This window comes from Trichechus manatus, unplaced genomic scaffold, assembly GCF_000243295.1.
Source record: "Trichechus manatus latirostris isolate Lorelei unplaced genomic scaffold, TriManLat1.0 scaffold00021, whole genome shotgun sequence".
Lineage (NCBI taxonomy): Eukaryota > Metazoa > Chordata > Mammalia > Sirenia > Trichechidae > Trichechus > Trichechus manatus.
In genome coordinates this window covers 7083285-7105657 of record NW_004443957.1, presented here as the reverse complement: position 1 = coordinate 7105657, position 22373 = coordinate 7083285, and the positions used below count along the sequence as shown (strand labels likewise).

The window sequence follows — 22373 nt, the reverse complement described above, 5'->3', positions numbered from 1 at the left end:
AAGATGGTGAGCTCAAGAGGGCCAGGGCCACCTGCACTTGCTCTGTGCTTTCTCTGGTACTGTGTTAGTTTGGTTCCTCTGAGCAGCATGCCAGAGACATGTAAGAGGTTTATGGGGGCTAGAAATCAGGAATAGGTAGGGAGAGCTTTCAACCAGAAAGGAGAGGGGAAGTGGTAGAACTGGGGAGGAAGTTTCAAACTAAGAGGCAGTTCTAAAAAAAATTTAACTAGGCTGCTGGGGAGTCATTGAGCCAAAGGTACCTGTTAGCATTGCCCCAAATCCTGTAGAATGGGCCTGCCTAGTACCCCAGTGTGCTTGGTGCTTGGTCTGCAGAATTGGCCTGCACCAGTACCCTACTATGCTCAGTGCTTGGTCTGAGGAATAGGCCTGTCTAGTACCCCACTGTGCTTGGTGCTTGGTCTGAGGAATGGGCCTGCCTCAGTACCCCACTGTGCTCAGGGCTTGGCCCATGGAATGGGCCTGCACTAGTACCCCACTATGCTAGGTGGGTGGGTTCAGAGAGGCGCAGCTGGGACTGTCAACCAGCAGGAGATCTGAGCAGCATATTGTCACAGATGCCCTGGTACATTGTGGGGCTTGGCATTTAGCCTCGCTCAATACATGTTGGCTGAAATAATGAGTAAATGAATGAATGAGTGAACACAGTCCACTCTGGAATTTGCTTTATGACTAGTAAAGTTTAGTGTAAGAAAAAGATACCAGACCTGTTAACAAAATAAATCATTTTTAAAGGCATTTTTTTCACAATCAATAACATTTACATTTCCTTCTTCGTTAGTGTAATTCCTTTCTAATTGTTGCTAGTATTTATTATGTTTTAATTCGTAGGGAAAACAAATGGAAACATAAGGAAACAGTAGGAGAGGTAAGTTTCAGACTAATATCTATCCCCAAATGTCATAAATTATAAAGTAGCAAAGTCACATTCACAGGTTCTGGGGCTCCGTACTCAAACATCTCATTTTGGGGGACACAGTTCAACCCGTAACAATGTGCACGTGTGTGTATTTGAAAACATGGACAATGATTGGTAGATTTGGTATTTTGTTTCTGGTGTTTCTGTGCTGCTTTATTAATAGGAGAGTCGTAGGCTCAGGCCTGTGGACGTTTTATGGGGGATGTTTATGGACTTTCCTTAGTGCTTCTGTGTTCAAACTGAGCAAATCACAAAATGTGTCTTTAAATAAGTGTCCACTGGGTGGGGGCTAATAAGGTGTGGCATTCTTGTTTGTTAAAAGGCAGTGTCTACATTTTTGTTTCTGGTAGAGATTAAACATTTATTTGGGAAAGTCCTCGCTTCTCTCTCATCAAATGCACCACTGTTCTTCCCTCTCACCCCATGAGGTGGAGTTTTGGGTAGCAGTAAGTTGGGGGGTAATCTGGAGCTCATGACGCCTTCTCTTTGATAAAGAGCAAAGATCCATCAGGTTAACCAACTGAGCACACCAGGTTCGCTCCATCAGTGTAATTTCAAATTGGATTCTCCTTCCTCTATGATTTAAGAGGCCCTGCTGGTGCCGTGGGTAAAGCGCTCGGCTGCTAACCAAAAGGTCTGTGGTTTGAACCCACCAGCTGCTCTGCAGAAAAAAGATGTGGCAGTCTGCTTCTGTGAAGATTTACAGCCTTGGAAACCCTATGGGGCAGTTCTACTCTGTCCTACAGGATTGCTGTGAGTCAAGATCAACTCGACGACAGTGGGTTTGGGTCCTCTACGATTGAAGTAGCACATTCCATCCTAATGTAGTTTTTGTGCGCGTGACATAGAGTCCCTGCAACTTGGGGGCAGGGATGGTGTATTTTTCCTGTGTGCCTCTTAGCACAGTATCTCGTGTTCAGTAAGGAATTTTCTTTATTGAAACGTACTGCATGATTAAAATTGTAACACAATAAAGGTTGATTTATTCCGCATAAGGACTAGCTGTTATCCTGAAAACAAGCTTTGCTCAGTAGATGTAATGACCTGAAGGCACTTCAGAATCCTCAAGTACCTGCTGAATTATTGAAGAACAATGAATTTGTGCTCAGTAGAGTTTTTGTGCTTAGTGTGTGTTATTGGATTCTGATTCTTTGAAAACAAATTAAGTCACATGGATGTATGGTTTTTTGTGATTCTGGATCTCTGGTTAACCTGAACATCTTATAAACATCTTATGCCTCAACCATGACAAAGAGAATTAAGTTTCCTTCTATGAAAAGAATATATTCATTTATGCTTCCACTTTACCTAAGTCATGCTTTGTAAGTCTTTATATGCTTGTTCTTTTACTACTATATGTGTACCCAACAGCAGTGTCCAAGTTCCTTTATTTACCCTGCAGGTGACAGACATTCTTTCCCTACCAGACCTTTGTCAAGACCTTCATTGTACTCGTCATTGAGGTACAGGGCAGCCAACTGTCTTGCTGAAGCCCACATGAGCATTTTGGGTAGATTATAACTTTGAGTCTTGGTTTCAAGATCTTCGAAGTAAATTTATGAGTGTTGTGTTTTTTAAAATGATATTATTATTTTTTTTAGATTTTATATTTAAAAATAAATATTATCTGGCCAATGTGTATTTGAATTCCCTTTCTGTGTGAAACACTATCCTAGACTTTTTGGGAGGTATAAGAACCTCAAGGAGTTTATATGTAGCATAAGGTAGGAACATTCATATTCCCCAAAGAATTAATACCTAACCGTGCTAAGTATTAATAATAAATGGGAGAATAGAGAAATATGAACATTTGGTTCCATTTGAGCAGAAGGAGGGAAGTTGAAGCCCCGTGAACTGGGCGGACAGGAGAGGTAGCTGTTGGGGAGGAGGTTTGGGAGCTGAAGAATGGGAAGGACTTGGGTGGATGAAGAGAGAGCATCAGAGGCAGGACAGACAGGATTCTTTCTGGTTTGGCTGATTAATATCGGTTTCCCCCTATTTTCCCCATAACCAAGTAGACAGGTATGTCTGAGCCCTCTACCTGTACTGTAGATAGAGGCCTTTGTCATCTGGGCCTAGTCCAAGCTTCCAGCCTCCACTTCCCTCAACCTCAGAGCTCTCTGGGCAGGAGAAGAGGTGGGGCGGGGAGCGTGTACAAACAGGGACCAGCAGCTGGTCTGTGATAGGCAGAGGAAGGAGGACATCTGCGCTCCTCTCCCTGGAGTCTGTCCTGGAGTGGGAGGCCACGAGGAGCACAGATGCTGCTCTGCTTGGGGCTCCCCTCGCCCTCCTCAGCCGTTCCCCGCCAGGTAGGCAGAACAAAGCCACCTCTCCACCCAGAAGAGAAGGGCACGGGTTGTTTCCCAGACAGATTTTCAAAGCGTGTGCCTGTGCTTCCCAGACCTTACCACCCACTTGCCAAGCTCTTCTTCCTGCCTTCTCGAAACCTCTGTTCCCTCAGTGCTGATTTTGATTAGGTGTTCAGAAGGAATCTTCTCTATAAGGTCTGAATGAATCCTAACACTTTCTTAGCTTCAGAGCATGATGGTGGGCTTTTTTTTTTTTTTAATTCTAAATCTCTTCTTTTTTAAATAGACTTTACATTTTAGAGTAGTTTTAGGTTTACAGAGAAATTTATACAGAAAGTACGGAGAGTTCCTATATACCACTCTGCACCCGGTTTCTCCTATTATTAATATCTGTATTCCTGTGCTACATTTGTTAAAACTGATGAACAAATATTGATACATAATTATTAACTAAAGTCCAGAGTTCACATTGGGGTTCACTGTGTTGTAAAGTCCTATGGGTTTTGACAAATGCATAATGTCGTATGTCTACCATTATAGTATCGTGCAGAATGATTTCACTGCCTTAAAAATGTCCTGAAAATGCCCTGTGCTCCACGTCTTCATTCCCCCACCCCGAACCCCTAAAGCCTGGCACCCATTGATCTTTAGTTTTGCCTTTTCCAGAATGTCATAGAGTTGGAATCATACAGTATGTAGCCTTTTCAGACTGGCTTCTTTCACCTGTCAATACAGACTTAAGTTTCCTCCACGTCTTTTCATGGCTTGATAGCTCATTTCTTTATATCACTGAATAATATTCCATCGAATGAATATAGTGCAGTTTATTTATCCATTCACCTACTGAAGGATATCTTGGTTGTTTCCAGTTGTTGGTAATAAGGCTGCTGTAAACATTTGTGTACAAGTTTTCATGTGGACATAGGTTCACAGCTCATTTGGGTAAATACCTAGGAGCGTGATTGCTGGAGCTTATGTTTAACTTTGTAAGAAACTGCCAGAGTGTCTTCCAAAGTGGCTGTACCATTTTCAATTCCCACAGGCTTGGTTTTTGAGCAAATATAGGAGGTAGGATTTCAAGCAAGATATTTAAGTGGTAATATATTTCTGGTCAGGGATGTCTTAAGCTTCCTCAAAAAATAGAGAAACGGATGCCTCTGGGCCTCTGGTTATGGGGAACTGGGGTCTCCCTAAAATGTAAAGGTTTCAGGATAATTCTAGGTCAATCCGGAAGTGTCCTCCAGATCCCAGCCCTGTCAGCTCCTCTGTTCCACCCTTTACCCTCTCCTGGGCTCCTGAGGGTTAGAATTAATAGTCTGTGGTAGCTGCTGCATCTTGGGCGACCTTCTGGGAGGGACATGGGATGGCTGAGTGCTCAGAGGAGGTGTGGAGCTGGGTTGTCTGTATGTGTGGCCCCTCTGGCCGTTCCTGCTACCTACATTTGATAAACGCTGTGCTTAGGTCTGGTCTTCACAGCTTGTTGCTCCTGCAGCGCTGTCCCGTGACCACAGCTTAGGAACATGGCTCCCAGCAGGGAACTGCTTTGTGCGACTGGAGCCCAGCTCTTGGGTACTTCCGAGTCTTGGTTGAGTGGGTTTAGAAAAGGCTACTCAGGCCGAAGTGCCCGCAGGCATTTGGAAAGAAATTACAAATTATTTTTCACTTAGCATTTTTCTTTTAACTTCCAGAGGGTCATTTGTGTGACTAATAGTTTGATAAATAATAGTTAAATGTCTTTTTATTAAGCCAAAAGACAATATAGCTATTGTACTCATTTTTCAAGATACGGAGTTGTTGAATTGTTTTCCTTTGGTAAGTGAAGTCAGAATTCAGTGTTCCCTCCTCTTCCTTTTGGATTCATGTTTCTTTAAAAAATATTTTGCCAGTTTTATAGGGGTTGTGAGCATTGGTCCTCTCCTGGGTCCCCCTCTCCTGACTTCTGAACTCTGCTGCTTCCCTTCAACCCCCACTCGACAACTCTCCCTACTGGCTAGGTCCTGAGTGCTACAGGGGAGCATTGTGTTCCCAAATGATGAGGTAAACAGAAAAAACCCTCAAACCCATTCCTGTCAAGTCAATTCCAACTCATAGCAACCCTATAGGACAGAGTAAAACTGCCCTATAGGGTTTCCAAGGAGTGGCTGGTTGGTGGATTCGAACTGCTGACCTTTTGGTTAGCAGCCTGAGCTCTTAACCACTGGTGTGATACCTGACAAAAAGGACAGAGACTACCGCTGGATCAGAGCGCATAGCGACCCTGCTTGGCCCATTAATGATTCCTTCTGTATATTTTCATCGTATCCGCTCCCCTGTTCCCTCCTTCGCATGGCCTCTGTCATGAGGAAAAGAGAAATCTTTCATGTTTTCCCATCTCTTTAAGCTATCACCCTAATGGATAGACACAGAGGCAAAGGGAAGAGAAGAGCATGTGCTTTGGCATTAGAAAGGCTGGTCATCTACTCTCTGGGGGCTCTGGGCAAATTAAAGCTTCCTGAGCTTTAATTTTATTAATTTTGAAATGGGAATGGTACCCATCTCCTAGGGTTGTAATATTAGGTGTCTCCCCCCACTTGCTTTATCCCAGCTTCCTCTTACCACCTCTGCATTGCCCTTGCCTCCATTCCTCCCTTCACAGCAAGCTTCCAGAAAGTTTGTGTACATTAGCCCTTTCTGCGTCCTAGCTGTCAGCACGCCCCAGTTGGCAAAGAGCAGGTACCTGGGTGACTATGTCTTGGGCTACCTCAAACTGTCAAAGTCAGGGAACAGGTGGTATGTACTGTAATGCTTGCTCCTCCAGGAAGTGAGAAACTGCATTATTAACCACATCCATCCTAGGGACTTGATGCACTGGAATGTTCAGTGTCTAGCACTTTTCTGTTTAAACATGACCAAGGTCCTGGGGATGGGTGTAGTGCGGGGGCAGAAGGAGGGTGTCTGGGTGTGGAGCGAAGCTTTCTTTCACGTCTTGCCACAGGCTGTGGTATAACCACAGCTGTGTTTAGTGCTTTCTGTCTTTTATTGAGCCCTGGTGGCGCAGTGGTTAAGAGCTCAGCTGGTAACCAAAAGGTCGGCAGTTTAAATCCACCAACTGTTCCTTGGAAACCCTATGGAGGCCGTTCTACTATGTCCTGTAGGGTCACTAGGAGTCGGAACCGACTCGATGGCACATAACCACAATAACGTTTTACTTTTATACCTTCCATCACATTTGACTTGTGGCACAGTAAGGGCACCGTGCAGACTAGTCGAGTCAGGAGACTTTGGCACTGGTCTTGTCTTGGCTGCTTGCAGGGCTTTCTGGAAAGTCAACTTTTCTGAGCCTCAGTTTCCTTAACTATACATGTAATTCCTGATCTGGTTGATTCACATGCTTTTGATAGGGAGAAAATAAAATGACTATAGGTGAAAATGCTTTGTGAATAGTAAGGCACTCTGCAATATAAAAATAATGTCACACTTTTATAACACTTATTATAGGTGGCAAGCACTGTTCTATGCTGTCTACATACAGTAATGTATTTAATTCTCACAACAATCCTGTGAAAGAGGTACTGTCCGTAGCTCCATTTTACTGATACGGAAACTGAGGCACGAAGACGTTAAGTAACTTGCTGTAGGTCACACAGCTAGCAACTGGCACAGCCAGGGTTTGAACCAGGCAATGTGGCGCTAGCTCTGTGCTCTCAGCTGCACCTCATTGCCTCTGTAAGGTATCACCGTTTATTACTGTTACTACTCCTGTTCCATAGCTGGGGTGTAGCTCAGCCAGTGGTTTGGAGAACATGTCAAGCAGGGGCCTCTTAATCGACTGTGTGAGATGGATCGATGGACAGAAACTGTGCAGCTGTCATCACAGCCCCCGCCAGTTCTCTGGGGTCCATGCAATGAGTCAGGCTCTCAAGGATGTGGGCAGGTTGGGTAATTCAAATTCCCAGATTGCTCAATGAGTAGTTAGGATTCAGTCTCATTTCAAGGAGCATACTGGCTTTCTGGTCTCAAAAGAATGTATTTTCTTGGTGCCCTCCGGGATGAAAGAGCTGATGAGCAGGAAAAGGCCAAAGGACAGGATGCTGGCGGCCTTGTGAGGGGCAGCTGAGGTTGTGCCTCCAATTTTTGTGCTGAAGTGTTGGCATGACTCAGTGTGGCCAGCTGCTCTGCTGAATAGAGATGCTGAGATGCTGTGTTTATTTCTACCTGTTCAGGCAAGCACAGGGCTCATTAGAACTGTCATACTGGGTGTCCCCATGACCACCGAGCTGATGGACATGCTGAGGCCCCTGACCTCCTGACTTAGAGATGGCCTCCATATGTGGTCCAGCCAACCTAGTGAGGTGTGAGTGTTCATGGTGCCCATTTGTCTGTTTCCCTAGGCAGCCAGAATTCCATCCCACCTGCAGCGTCTTTTCTGAAGAAGCGGCTGGCAAGGAGGCCAGGCTACATGAGAGCTGCAGCCGGGCCTGGGATCGGATTTCTCCCCCCTGCAGTGGGCACACCACTCCGTGCCCAGCGTGCAGTGTGCGATGAGGAGCACCTTCACTCTGGGTCCAGGGCCAGACCCTGCAGCCTTGACTCAAGCCAGGGGCGAGGCCTCTCCCAGGAGAGCCTGACCGTGCCTTCTGGAGGCCAGCCAGGCCTGGCTCAGAGCCCCAGGAGAGGAGCCTCCTGGTGCTTCGGGATTCAGTCCAGAGCCAGCCCCACACTGCCTGACAGGCTCACTAGCCGCTATAGCCCTGGGCACATGGGGTGCCAGCGAGAGTTTTTACCCATGGACAGTTCTGAGGTCCCAGGCCTGGCCCATGAGAAGGCCTGTGATGAAGGAGCAAGGAGCATCTGGGAGCAGGTGGACAGCAACAGCCACAGCCAGGGAAGTGGCCCCCCGGCCTCCTCAGCCCCTCCTGGTTCTCATGACGACTTTACCTCGAGCTTCAGCTTCATCCGGCTCTCCCTCAGCTCTGCGGGTGAACGTGGGGAAGCAGAAGGCTGCCTGCCACCCAGGGAGGCTGAGTCTCCTCGCCACATCCCCACAGAGATGAGCACCAAAGCTGCCAGCCCAGACAGGCCCCAGGAGGACCTGTGGCTTCTCTCCCAGCCACTGCATCCCAAGGCAATTCAGGGCCTGGGGGAATGTGCCTGGGCCACAGGGAGCAACCCCAGGCCAGGAAGGGAGACACTTTCCTCACTGGACGGGGACTCTGCCCCATCTTGTTCCTTGGCCTCCTTGGTGGCTGGCCCCTCTGGGTCTGAGGGCAGCATCTTGGGGCATGCTCATGGCTGGGACACCCTGCTCAGGAAGTATGAGCCTGCCCTGCGTGACTGCCTGCTGAGCAACCGGAAGCAACTGAAGGTTGGTGTCCCCTCTGCCTCTGGGGCTCCAGGACTGTCAGAAGCTCAGATTAGGGACTGGGCTAAGGGCAGGAAATGACTGGGTGCTGGGTTGTCTGACTTCCCTCCTAGAAGCTGAGCAGCTACTTTTGTGGCCGGCTGCAGAAAAGATGGTCCTGCACTTTGGTTTCTTCTCTCTTAGTTTGAGCACAAATCTGTTTTCTTTTTCTCTTCTCTGTCACTCAGATGCTCACATATTTTCTTTGTTAGGCTGTGGGCCCCTGTGCAGTCCCGGGCCCAGGTGATACATGGTCAGCTCCACTTAACTGTGCTTTGGAACAGGGAATTGGGGGCAGGGGACAGGCTGCAGGGGAGACTGAGCTGGCTGCTGTTCAGAAGGGGGTAAACCAAAAAAACCAAACCCGTTGCCGTAGAGTTGATTCTGACTCGTAGCGACCCTATAGGACAGAGTAGAACTGCCCCATAGGGTTTCCAGGGAGTGGCTGCTGGATTTAAACTGCCAACCTTTTGGCTAGCAGCCAAATGCTTAACCAGTGCGCCACCAGGGCTGGATATGAAATAGTGATGCTCTGCACTGGGGGCGACTCCGATTTTTGTTTGTACTCCCCTCACTATTCCATTCTGCTGCTGTGGAAGTCCTTAGATAGAGTTGGGATGCTCGGTGTCTGTCTGGTCACTAAACCTCTCTGACCCTCAGTTTCCTTATTTAGAAAACAGAGATGACAATACCTCATAGGGTTGTTCTGAGGCTCAAAGGAGCCTGTATGTGCTTTGGAAGTTAGGAAGAACTGTGTAAATGTAAGCTCTAGCATTATTGTATTGTTTTCCACCCAGTTGTCTAAGAGGTCGGAGGAGCTGGGAGTAGGCAGGGTTGTTCCCGACTAAAAAGTTCCCACAATAACCCAGGTAGAAAGACTTTGTGGCTCACCTGTTGGGCTGTGTGACGTATCCTATTGAAAGACAGCGTTTTGCTTCTGGAGTGTGTGTGCATGTATGTGTGAATTGTGTGTGTGCTCTGTGTGTGTGTGCATGTATGTATGTATATGCATGTGTGAATTGTGTGTGCTATGTATGTGTGTGAATTTTGTGTGGTCTGAGTGCATGTATGTGTATATATGCGTATATGTGTGTTTCGTGTGTGCTGTATGTATAGTGCACATATGTATAATGTGTGCATGTGTGTGTATGTGTATGTGGAGTGTGTGCATGTGTGTATGTGTGACTGTGGTTTGTGTATGTGTGTGTGGGGTGTGTGTGTACTTGTATGTGTGTGTGGTCTGTTTGTGTGGTGTGTAATGTGTGTGGTGCATGTCTGTGTCTGTGGTGTATGTGAGGTGTGTGAAGTGTGTGTTTGTACATGTGTGATGTGTGTGCTATGTGTATGCTGTATATGTGTGTGTGTGCGCGTGCATATATGCATGTGAGTGGACACATTGGGCAGGAAAGTAGAATACCCACTCATCGGCATTTAGTAGAAGTATCTGAAAATGTGGAAGTATGTGTTCATTTCCGGAAATCCCATCTCATTCACTTTCCATTCTTTACCTATGATCTGCTGTTCTTTGCTCCTCCCTGTGTGCCCTGCTCCAGCCCTCAGGGACCTCAGCCCAGCCATCTGATTTATCACTCGGGGAGAGTGAAGCCAGGCAGAGAGTAAGATGTGTGAAATACTCTAGTTAAACAGGTCCAAAGCTGATCTCATTATCTTTCCCACCAGACCTGTTCTAAAGTGCCTCATTCTTGATAAATATTTGCTGATTTGACTTTCATAGAATCCATCCAGTTCCTTTGGCTAGAAACCCCAGTCATCATCAACACTGCCCTCTCCTCGCCTCCCCGCATCTCATCAGCCTCTCATTCCTCTTGGGTCTGCTGCTAACGTGCCCCACTGTCACTGCCCTAGTTCAAGTCCTCGTTATCTTTCACCTGGGTTGTACAAGAGATTCTTGGCACATTCACCTTCCTCCAGTTTCTCTCCTCTCCAGTTCACCCTTCACATGGCCAGCAGTGTTATCTTCCTGAAACACAGGTTAGGTGGTGTCATCCCTTGGCTTAAATGCTTTGGTGGCTCAGCGCTGCTCCAGCACTGCATCTGACAGCCAAGACCTTTCCCAGTCTGCTCCCGGCCTGCCTGCAGCGCCTTACCTCCTGCCTGCTCCCACCTCCTGGGGCTGCGTGCCGGTTTCTGTAGAAGCCAGGGGAAGAAAGGCTCAGGCCCCAGTGCCTTTGCTCATGTCTTCCCCCAGCCTGGAGTGACTTTCACATACTTTCCACCTGGTTACTCCTACTCATCCCTTTTGGTGTAGCTACAATGCCATTTTCTCATGAAATATTTCCTACCCCCTCTAGACCAAATAAGGAGCTTTAGTGGCATAGTAGTTAAGCACTCAGCTGCTAACTGAAATGTCAGCAGTTCAAACCCACCAGCTGCTCCGTGGGAGAAAGATATGGTAGTCTACTTCCCTAAAGATTTACAGCCTTGGAAACCCTATGGGGCAGTTCTGCTCTGTCCTATGGGGTCACTATGAGTTGGAATCAACTCGATGGCAACAGTTTTTTTTTTGGTTTCTAGACCAAATGCGTCCCTCCTTCCATTTTGTTCCCATAGCCCTTTGGACATGCCCTATTATAACACTTATCACATTTCATGAAAATTTGTGGGGCCCAGTTCCCCAGTTGACCACAACCCCATAACTATAGGGACACTGTCTTTGTCGTTTGTGGTTGTCTGATGCCTAGTGTACTTCCTGGCCTTTAGCAGGTGCTTGATTAGTAATTTTTTTAGTGAGAAAATTAATCTTGTTAAGATGGGCCACAGATCTTTAGCTGGCAGATTTGGGGGTTGAATGGGAAAATGGTAAGAAGAGAATCTGAGCTCTAGACACACAAAGGACAAATGGCACTGAGTGGAGGTTTGCGTGATTATGTTTTTCCACTCTAAATGTCAATTTTCAACACTTGATTTCAGAGACCTTTTAAAAAAATCGTGGCAACATATCTTTATTTCTCTATCTCAAAAATCTGAGTTTTGACACGTCAGGCAAAAGTTAGAATTCTGTTATAGTTACTAGTTTGTCTGCCTCCCAAATAACCTCACAAAACAGAGACTTGCCTTGGCAGTGCTTCTGCCAATGGTTTCTTCCTTTCTTTCAACTTTTCTTACCAGAATAGGTCACGTCTTTTCTGAGAACAAAGCCTGAGCAGACAGGCGTCTTTGGGGCCCAGAAGTGCCGGGAGCTCACTGGGCCAGCTCTCTGAGCCATCAGATATTTCCAGGGACTGTGGTTATGGAAAGCCACCTTGACTCACCTTTTGGATTTCATTACATTTAGTTTGAAAAAGAAGCAAAGCCAACCCTAAATATCTCCCTTCCTTACCCTTTATTTGTTCAAATACAGCTTGCTTTTAAAACTAGGTAATTGGTCCACTAGGAAGTTACTCCCTGGGGTTAAAGGAGTCCTTTCAGTCTGTGGGAAGAAAGGCAGGGTTGCTGCTGGTCCTCGGTGCTTGACTGTGCACGCACTTCCCACCTCCCAGAGTTCTAGCAGTGAGCCCTGCCACACAGGCACTCCTGCCTGCATGCGTCATCCCACAGAGCCTTGCGGCGGGGCCGGTGTGATCGCCTGGGTGGGTAGCTTGAGTTCCCTGCCCAGCTATGTGCTCTTAGGACATTTGCTTCATCCTTCTGTGCCTCTTGTTCCTGATTTAAAAAACGGAGAGAGCAGAAGTGCCTACCTCATTAGATTGTTGTGAGGATTAAACGTGTTAATGCACATAACGTGCTTCAGTGTCTGGCACAAAGCAAGTATCCAGAATATCCCCCAGTATTAGCATTAACTAAGTAACTCAGATTAACAGAGTGTGAGTAAAAGAAAAATAAGTTCTTCCTTCTCCCCACAGAAGGAGCCCTGATGGTGCAGTGGTTAAGCATTTGGCTGCTAATGGAAAGGTCAGCAGTTCGAACTCACCAGCTGCTCCGCGGGAGAAAGATGTGGCAGTCTGCTTCCGTAAAGATTTACAGCCTTGGACACCCTATAGGGCAGTTCTACTCTGTCATATAGGGTCACTGTGAGTCGGATTTGAAGGCAGTGGGTTTGGTTTTTCCCCACAGTTCACATTAAACTTATATCTGTCTCAAATGATAGGATCTAGACACAGTTTATCTGGAATTTAAGTATCTTTGTTTATGGTAATTGAACACCTGAATAAGAGAAAACATGATTGTGAGCTTCAGTTATTCGAATGTCTGTCATGTGGAAGAGGAATGCACTTTATTCAGTGTAGTGCAAGTGACAGGAAGAACTGTGTCTAGTGGGCAGGAATGGTAGGAAGACAGAATGTGCTTCAATACGGGAAGGAAACTCCTGACCGCTGAGTCCGCGAAGAGGCAGGCTGTGTGGGGTGGTCCTGATTTTCCACTGTGTTCACGCAGAGGCCCCAGGTTGCTTATCAGGGCTGCTAGTGAGGCCTTTAGGGTTGAGGAGGAGTCCTTCAAAAGCATCCTTTAAAAGACTGGGATTCTAATGTTCTGTTGCCCTTTAAATATTATATTCTAATTTCTTAACCTCCTTTCCCTTCTACTTAAATAGATATGCAAATCTCAAGAATTTAGTATTTAACTCCTTTTACAATATGTGTATTTTATGCTTTTACGTATTTAACTCCTTTTACAATATGTGTATTTTAGAAATAACTACTTAGGGACATTGTCAGGGGTTGGGTGGGGCTGAGAAATCTGAGATAAAAGGAAATGCTAACTGGGTGTACAGATGAGGAAGTGGGGAGAGCCCAGTGGAAGCTGGAGAAAAAGGATAGACATTACCTATCACTGGATAGAATATGCCCATCTGAGGTTGTGCTTCCAGCAAAGATAGACATTCAAACATACCCCAGGGCAGTCACTTAAGGGCCTTACCAGGAAAATTGGAGGAGGGAGTAGGGTGGGGTGAGCATTGGCTGTAAGTGAATTTTCTTTGACCTTCTTTTCTGTAGTTCTTTTGCTTTAGCTCTATTATGTGTTTAATGTTATCACAGTTTGAATGTGGTGATGGTAATGCTATAGCTCCATATAGCAATGAAATCACTTACACAGGTTTTCTCCTATCCCTAATATGCAGGACTAAGTTACTGGTAAAACTCACAATTGGAATATGGAATAATTCAAAGACAAAGGGCTTAACGTGATTATCATTCAGAAAGAATTTATTACTAGTACTATGCCTTGTGATAGGCTTTGGAGATTGTATCAGGATAATCTAGTAACAAACAGCAATAAAATATCAAGTTGCATATCTTGTTTATGTTTCATGTTCTACCAGGTTGCTGGGGGCTCTGCTCCACAGAGTTGCTCAGGAACCCAGCCTGTGCCATCTGGACATATTGCCCCCTCAGTGACTGAGACAGGGGAAGAGAACACTGGAGGATCTTATAAGAACAATTAAGTGCTTCAGCCCAGAAGTGACCCATATCACTTCTACTCACATCCCATTAACCAGAATAAGGGGAGGAGGAACATGTAATCCTTCCATAAGCCCAGAAAGAGGAGAGACCAAACAAGGGTGAACGCTAGCATTTTCTACCACAGAGATACAAAATAGCTGTTGACCTCAAGATGCTCAAGGTTGAATGGAGTAAACAGACAAAACAGACAAAAGAAAACAAAAGGTAGACATAATATGGTGTAATAATTACATGTAACTCCATTCTTCCAGTGGCTTAGGTCAAAAACCTTGGCATTATCCTTGACTCCTCTTACTGTCACACCCCACATGTGATTTATTAGCGAATCCTGTTGGTTGTATCTTCAACCGGCCGTCTTCCGAATATATCCAGAATTGGACTACTTCTCACCATCTTCACTGATACCCTACAATCTAAGCTACTATCATCTCCTTTCTGGACTATTTCCATCACCTCCTAACTGGCCTACCTGTTTCCACCCTTGTCCCCTTATAGTCTGTTCTCCACACAACAGCCTGAATGAAAACTTTTAAAACATAAATCAGGTCATGCCACTCTATTGCTCAAAACCCTCCAATGGCTCCGTATGGCCCTCAGAGTAACAACAGAACTTTTAAATTGTCTTTATAACGTGTTCTCCATTACCTCTCTGACCTCATCTTCTATGATTTCTCCCTCAATCTACCTCTCCAGCCACGATGGTCTTCTGGCTATTACTCTGCAATGCCAGGAACACTTCTGTTTAGAGCCTTTGCACTGGCTCTTCCCTCTATTTGAATGTTTTCTTCCAGACAGCCTCATGGTCCACTCCCTTATTAATTTTAAATCTTTGCTCAAACATCACCTTCTCAATGAGATCTTATTTAAAATTGCAACACCCAGCCTCTTCTACAATTCCTGATCCCCCTTACCCTGTTCTATTTTTTTCTTTTTTCATGGCACTTATCACCTTCTAAGATACCATAAAACACATTTATTATGTTTATTTTTTGTATTCCCACACTAGAATGTAAGTCTAGAGGGGAAAGAAGTTTGTATTGTATCCCCGGTACCTCAAACAGTGCCTGACATGTAAGAGGCATTCAGTAAATACTTATTGAAAGAATCACATGAATAGAAGCAAGTACAAGTCACAATGGCAGTATAGAGAAAGGACATTTAACACGGACTGGAGGAGGTGACGCCTAAGCTAAGTGTTGAAGGAAAAGTAGTTGTAAGCCAGGCAAAGAATGAGAGGGAAGGTGTTTTTCAGGCAACAAGCCCAAATCCATTCGTTGATAGCCAGGCCGAGAATCCTTCTCCAGGAAATCCTTGGGCCTCCTGTTGAGAATAAAAATTATAACAGATGAACATACTGGTAACACTCAAACAGGTGATTGGATCATTGACTCTACATGTAGGTCAAATAAGACAATGCCCTTTTCTATAATGGAAAATACATGAACTTCAGGACTTCTTGGAAGGGGTTTGTGAAGTCTTCCCAGTCATTCCCACCCAGGCTTTGGAACAGCCTGCTGAGTTTAAGTTCACGCTGTTCTTCTCCTGGTTTCTCTTGAAATTATGAGGTATTTACCTTCATAACTTTAATGTGATTTTTAGAACAGAGACCATTTGGTCAGGAAACTTATATTCCTTTTCATTACGCATTTCTTCATGCAGATAAGAGCACAGTGTGATACTTTTGTTTAAAATGACATTCTAACTCTTTCTGTGGATTTTATGCTCAAATTACACGTTTTCTTTACATAACTTTTTTTTTGAGAAATCAATGCATCTGGCATTGGAAAAATGTACAGTTTTGTTTTTTTTTCTTTTTAGGAAGAATGAAGTTCAGTTTTGAAGTAGTTTCTAAATGTCTTAGCTTTAGCAAAATAAATGTGCTTGAGTGATATTGTAATTTGCTTTTCATTTTTCCTTCTCAAATCAACATAGATAAAATCCTTAAGATTAAAGCTTCAGAAACTTCAAGACAAAGCAGTTGAGGATGACGATTATGATAAAGGTGAGTTTTAATTTTTTTATTTATTGTTTCTTCTATTTCCCATGATGATCCATTTCTCTTTCCCACCTTACTCATGAATTGTGCAGTCTGCTCCCCTGGTCATCTCTACTACGTAACAGCTGATTATTTTATAGCACTTTTATTTTGTGGATTTCAAAGCACTTTACTAACATTTGTCCTTTGAGTTATAAGTATAACTTTATTGATTGTCCAGAAACGCTTGGAATACTGCACAATACAACTGATATTAACTTCTTATCTACCTGCCATAATTCATTCATTCATCAGAAATATTTGTTGAATGCTTATTATGTGCTAGGCAAGGTGACAAGCAATAGGAAAGTAAGGGAGATATGATATCTTCCCTTTGATGTTTACAGACTGAATCCTTCACGCGCTTTCTGACTTCATACTCTCTAGGACCAGAGTTAGGAAATGGAACAAGTTCAAGAGATGCTAGGCTGTGCCAAAGGGGTCAGATGTATCAAATTCCCTGGGAGTTGGCCCAGAATTTCCAAAATAGAAAGGAGAAGTTACAACGTGAGACCAGAAGATACAGGAATTGGTCAGAGGAAAGAAAAAATATTAAAATGAGGCACCAAAATAAGAGTCAGGGGCCAGAAGTGTATGAGGGCTGACATGGTAGCGAAAGGGATACAGGACAGGTGGAGTCAAAGGCAGGTAGGGATTGCAGGTATGGTTGGCCTGGGAAGAATCTTAATTAAGGACTTTGTATGATGATTTCAAGATTTCTTACCAAAGTCTGCTGGGTGAAGGGAAGAGAGAGGGCTTAAAATGAGTCCAAGTTCCACCCCCTGGCCACCAGTGAACTTGACATATTCCAGGTGATAACCAAGTTTAGCACATCCGGTACTGGTCAGGAACTAGACTGTAGATTTAAGGTAAGAGTTTTTCTGCAAGTTGGTTAGCCGTGAGGCTTGAGTCTTCAACCTTATTCACCTATATGCTGGTATTTCTATTGAGTATATTACAAACCATTGGAACTGAGGCACTATAGGAAAGGGGTGAGCGATCTCCGAAAGAAGGTTGAAAATCCTATTTTAAGAAATATCCCTGCTGGCGTAGTGGTTAGGAGTTCGGCTGCTAACCAAAAGGTCAGCATTTCGAGTCCACCAGGTGTTCCTTGGAAACCCTGTAGGGCAGTTCTACTCTGTCCTATAGGGTTGCTATGAGTCAGAATCGACTTGACAGCAATGGTTTTTTTTTTTTTTTTTTTTTTTTGATGCTATCTCATGTTCTCATTACAGATACCATTGAGGCTGGGTTTAGAACTTGAAGGGGAGTAGGAGGAACGAAGAAGAATTTGGGGAGGAAGGTAGCATTCTTTAAACTCTCCCACACTCTTCCCCTAGGATGTCTTGATTTCATAATGATGCTAGGTGGAGGATGGCTGTGTGTGGAGGCAGGAGATAAATCTGAGGCAAGGAAAATATCCCCCCAGTCCCTGTGCTGGCCCTTGCAGCCAGGGCACAGCTGTCAACAGACTGTAAATGAGCTATTTCTTGGACTGGGTTTCACCCACTGTCTTTTGTCTGTGAAAGACAATTAAAGTGAGTTTTGAAGTTCTGCACTATTGCAGGAATTTATTTTCTTTGCCATGGGTAAGTCATGGTCCCTCCACCTTTAACGATCGAAGGCCCAATTTCTTGCTATAGTCATAGACACAGGTGGGAAACAAGGCCTTCTTTTTCTGTGCAAGACCTGGTGACCTTTCTGGACTTTGTTCTCTCAACGGGCTTCATTAAACACAGACTTTACTTCTTTTGTCTTTTCTCCAGACATCTCTGAACACTTAAGGGAATGGGATAAGATAGAATACGCCTCCTCAAAGAAGCTGAAATAAAGACACCTTTATTTGGTATTTCAGTTTTTTTTCCCCATGCATTTGTATGTCACTGCCTACTGAATCAGAAGTTTTAGGGGTAGGCCCAGAATTCTATGTTTTAACAAGTCTTCCAAGTGATTCTGATGCATGCTGAGGTTTGAGAAGCACTGGTTTATGGCTTTAATCCATGGGCACCCAGACCCTTGGTGCAGTAACCAGCCTGGAGGTGGGATGAAGCCCCTTTCAATCCAGGAGGAATTTAAAAAGTGGGTAAGCTTCCTAAAACCAAAAAAACCCAAACCTGTTGCTGTCAAGTCAATTCCAACTCATAGCAACTCTATAGGACAGAGTAGAACTGCCCCGTAGGGTTTCCAAGGAGCGGCTGGTGAATTGGAACTGCCGACCTTTTGGTTAGCAGCTATAGCTCTTAACCACTGCACCACCAGGGCTCCATAAATTCCCTATTGAGCACTAAACACACTAATTTACATACTACTCTCATTCTATTTGATGAAGATCAAAGACTACAGACTTCAGTATGGATTATACCTTAACATAAAGAGAACAAAAATCCTCACAACTGGACCAAAAAGCAACATCATGATAAACGGAGAAAATATTGAAGAGTTGTCCAGGATTTCATTTTACTTGTTTCCACAATCAATGCCCATGAAGGCAGCTGTGAAGAAATCAAATGACATATTGCATTGGGCAAATCTGCTGCAAAAGACCTCCTTAAAGTATTAAAAAGCAAAGATGTCACTTTGAAGACTAAGATGCGCCTGACCCAAGCCATGGTATTTTCAGTAGCTTACTATGTACATGAAAGCTGGACAATGAATAGGAAGACTGAAGAAGAATTAGTGCATTTGAATTATAGTGTTGGTGAAGGATACTGAATATACCATGGACTGTCAGAAGAAGGAACAAATCTGTCTTGGACTTCATCTCATGTACTTTGGACATGTTATCAGGAGGACCAGTCCTTGGAGAAGGACATCATGCTTGGTAAAGTGGAGGGTGAGCGAAAAAGAGGAAGACCCTTGTCATGGACTGAATTGTGTCCCCCCAAAATGTATATATCAGTTTGGCTGGGCCATGATTCTGGGTATTATGTGATTGTCCACCATTTTGTCATCTGATGTGATTTTCCTGTGTATTGTAAATCCTGCCTCTATGATAATTAATGAGGGGGGGATGGGCGGTGGTTGTGTTGAGGAGGCAGGACTCAGTCTACGGGATTGGATTGTGTCTTGAGCCAGTTTCTTTTGGGATACAAAAGAGAGAAGGGAGCAGAGAGACAAGGGGACCTCATACTACCAAGAAAGCAGTGCCAGGAGCAGAGCGCGTTTTTTGGATCGGGGTTCCTGCGGGGAGAAGCTCCTAGTCCAGGGGAAGATTGATGGAGAATAAACTTCTGTTTGTTAAAGCCATCCACTTGTGGTATTTTTGTTACAACAGTACGAATAGCTAAGATAACTTTCACGGAGGGGGATTGAGACAGTGGCTACAACAGTAGGCTCAAACATAGCAACAATTGTGAGGATGGTGCAGGACTGGGCAACATTTTATTCTGTTGTGTATGGGGTGGCTATGAGTTGGAACTGACTCGATGGCGCCTAATAATAACTCGTTCTATTTAAATTCCCAAAACTCTGCAAACCTGATTCAGTGTGTTGAGAGTTAAATTTTTCTTGTGAAATGTGCATATAAAATGCCTAGCACATGGTAGGCACTCAGTAAATGTTTTGTGAGTGAATTAGTCAGTAACTTAGTGACGGAGGAATCCCTGGGTGGTGCAAACAGTTAAGAGCTCAGCTGCTAACTGCAAGGTTGGAGGTTCAAATCCAGCTAGGAGTGCCTCAGAAGAAAGGCCTGGCAATCTCCATCTGAAAAATCAGCCACCAAAAACCCTATGGAACATAGTTCTACTCTGATACACATGGGGTTGCCATGAGTCAGAATCAACTTGATGGCAACTTTTTTTTTTTTTTAATGCCCGAATGCAAAGACACTATGGAGGCAAGCTAGAGAGCGAGAGAGCATTCTTGCCAGCTGCAAGTTGTGGTAACTTCTCAGCTCATCTGCAATATATGAGACGGGGGTGAAGGATGGTGAAGACCCTTGTAGACATTCGCTGAGTTAAAAAATATCTATTGTGCACCCATTGTATGTAACAGTGCTTCTCAAACTAATGTACATATGAATCACCTGGGTAACTTGTGAAACTGCAGCTTCTGATTCAGTAGCTCTGGGGTGAGGCCGGAGAATCAACATATCTAACAAACTCTCAATTGATGCTCAAGCCGCTGGTCCGAGAACCACACTTTGAGTAGTGATGGAATCTAAGGCACTGGACTAAATGCAGAGTTTAAAAAAAAACACCAAATACTGTCCTCACATTCTTATCTCAACACGTTTATAACCCAGGAGTGGAGATAACATAGTTACACAACAATTATAATACAAGCTGTAAATAATTTGTCTTTTAAAATAAAGACGAAAAGAGTTCCAAAAGGGGAGAAATTACTTCTGCTAGGTGTTGGGGTGGGTGAGGGATCAAAGACCCATGGAAGAGGTGGTAGTTTAGGTGGGCCTTGAAAGATGGGTAATATGTGACTGGAAGGGCATTTTATAGAAGGAACAGAGATGGAAAAGCCACTGTTACTACTAGCCACCATCCAAAAGTTTTGGTTGTCTTGAAATTTTGAAATTTGAAACTGGCTATTGTCTGAAATGGCTCACTCACTGCAGTGCTCAGTGCGTGGACTGACACGTAGTAGGTGATCAATAAACTCTTGTAAATTGACTGCTAAGTCATTAGGAAAGTTTGGTCAAAGTTGAGGCAGAGAATTTATTGTAATGAGATTTGTTGAAATAGTCGAGTAATGTTTCCTAGTTTATCCAGGGTGTCTTAGTCATCTAGTGCTGCTACAACAGAAATGCCATAAGTGGATGGCTTCAACAAAGAGAAATTTATTTCCTCACAGTAAAGTAGGCTAAAAGTCCAAATTCAGGGCATTAGCTCCAGGGGAAGGCTTTCTCTCTCTGTCGGCCTTCTTCTCGTCAGTGTTCCCCTAGACTAGGAGCTTCTGTGCTCAGGGACCCCAGGTCCAAAGGACATGCTCTGCTCCTGGCACTGCTTTCTTGGTGGGATGAGGTCCCCCTGTCTCACTGCTCACTTCTGTCTTTTATATCTCGAGAGATTGCCACAGGACACAATCTAATTTTGTAGATTGAGTCCTGCCTTACTAACACAACTGCCACCCATCCTCCCTCATTAACATGATAGAGGCAGGATTTACAACATACAAGAAAATCACACAATACCAGGAATCATGGCCCAGCCAAACTGATACACACATATTTGTGGGGACATAATTCAATCCATGACACAGGGTTATATTAAAAAAATTAAGAATTGTTGAGATTTTTCTTTACACTCAGATTTTCAAGTCTGTGTGAACTTCCCCTTTCCACTGCTCGGAGCAGCTGTGTAGCGTGCTCTGTCCCAGGGGCAGGGTCATGCCTGCATCTGTGAGTTTGGCAGGAGAAATGAGAAGGCTGACCTTGTCTCCCTCGGCTTTTGTTGCCTTTTTCTCTTTCTTTCTCCTTTTACTCATAAAAATGACTTTGTGTTCCAGTGAAAGCAACAATTGGCACAGAATAGAAAGTTCCATGTTTTTATCTTATCAAAGTGTTGGCAAATTTACCCGCTAATGCCTTGTGGGGAAACCTTCTCAGGGTTCTAATTACATCTCTCCGTCTCTAGGGAAGCAAAGTTAATATTTTCTTATATTCTTGCGTAAGGCTGGGAAGGGTTTGAGAGAAAAAGAATAATACTTTTGGTATTTGTTTCAAGTGTTTCTCCAAGAGGCTCAAAATGCTTTATTGGGTTCATCTCGTTAATGCTTGTCCTGTGCCTGTGGTCAGCCAAGGTGCAAAGAGGAGACTGCTGTGTCCCACAGAGGGAGAAACTTCTGCACAGAGATGGGAAATGAGGGGTCATGGTCGGCCATGTGTCTGGGCCATGTGGCTGGAGGAATGGAGAACGTGGGAGGGAGAAGAAAAGAGTGTGGGAAACGATGTTTGATAGGGTTTCTGTTGTCTCTGCCTCGGTTTGTGGCCTGGCGCATCATCTTGCTAGCTCGTGCCCAGCAGTGAGCTTGGGTGGTGAAGACACACCTGAGGTGAACAAGGTGGAGTTGTGAGGAGGAAGGAGCACAATTTTTGAAATGCAGAATTTCAATGACTGTCACTGATTGTGATAAGTAATGCTGGCATTACCCTGCTTGTTTAGAACTTCTTTCTTAAGTGGCCAGCACTGAATTCGTTTCTTTATCCATCGTTGCAACCAAAAGCCATTATGACAAAATTCTAGTACAATAAAAACTGAGGCATTGAAGGGAAAGTGATCACAGCAGAGGCCAACCATAATCATACTCTATAGTGAGAACCGCTCTTGTCTGAATTACC

General features: G+C 44.4%; 1 protein-coding gene across 1 annotated transcript in view; it reads left to right on the top strand.

The window, feature by feature from the left end:
* DISC1 (DISC1 scaffold protein) overlaps nt 1-22373 on the top strand; it is a 551192-nt gene that overhangs the window by 46621 nt on the left and 482198 nt on the right. Inside the window, 2 exon segments of the mRNA XM_023728155.1 lie at nt 7617-8590; nt 15982-16051. Of these exon segments, the coding sequence (XP_023583923.1) occupies nt 7617-8590; nt 15982-16051 (1044 nt within the window).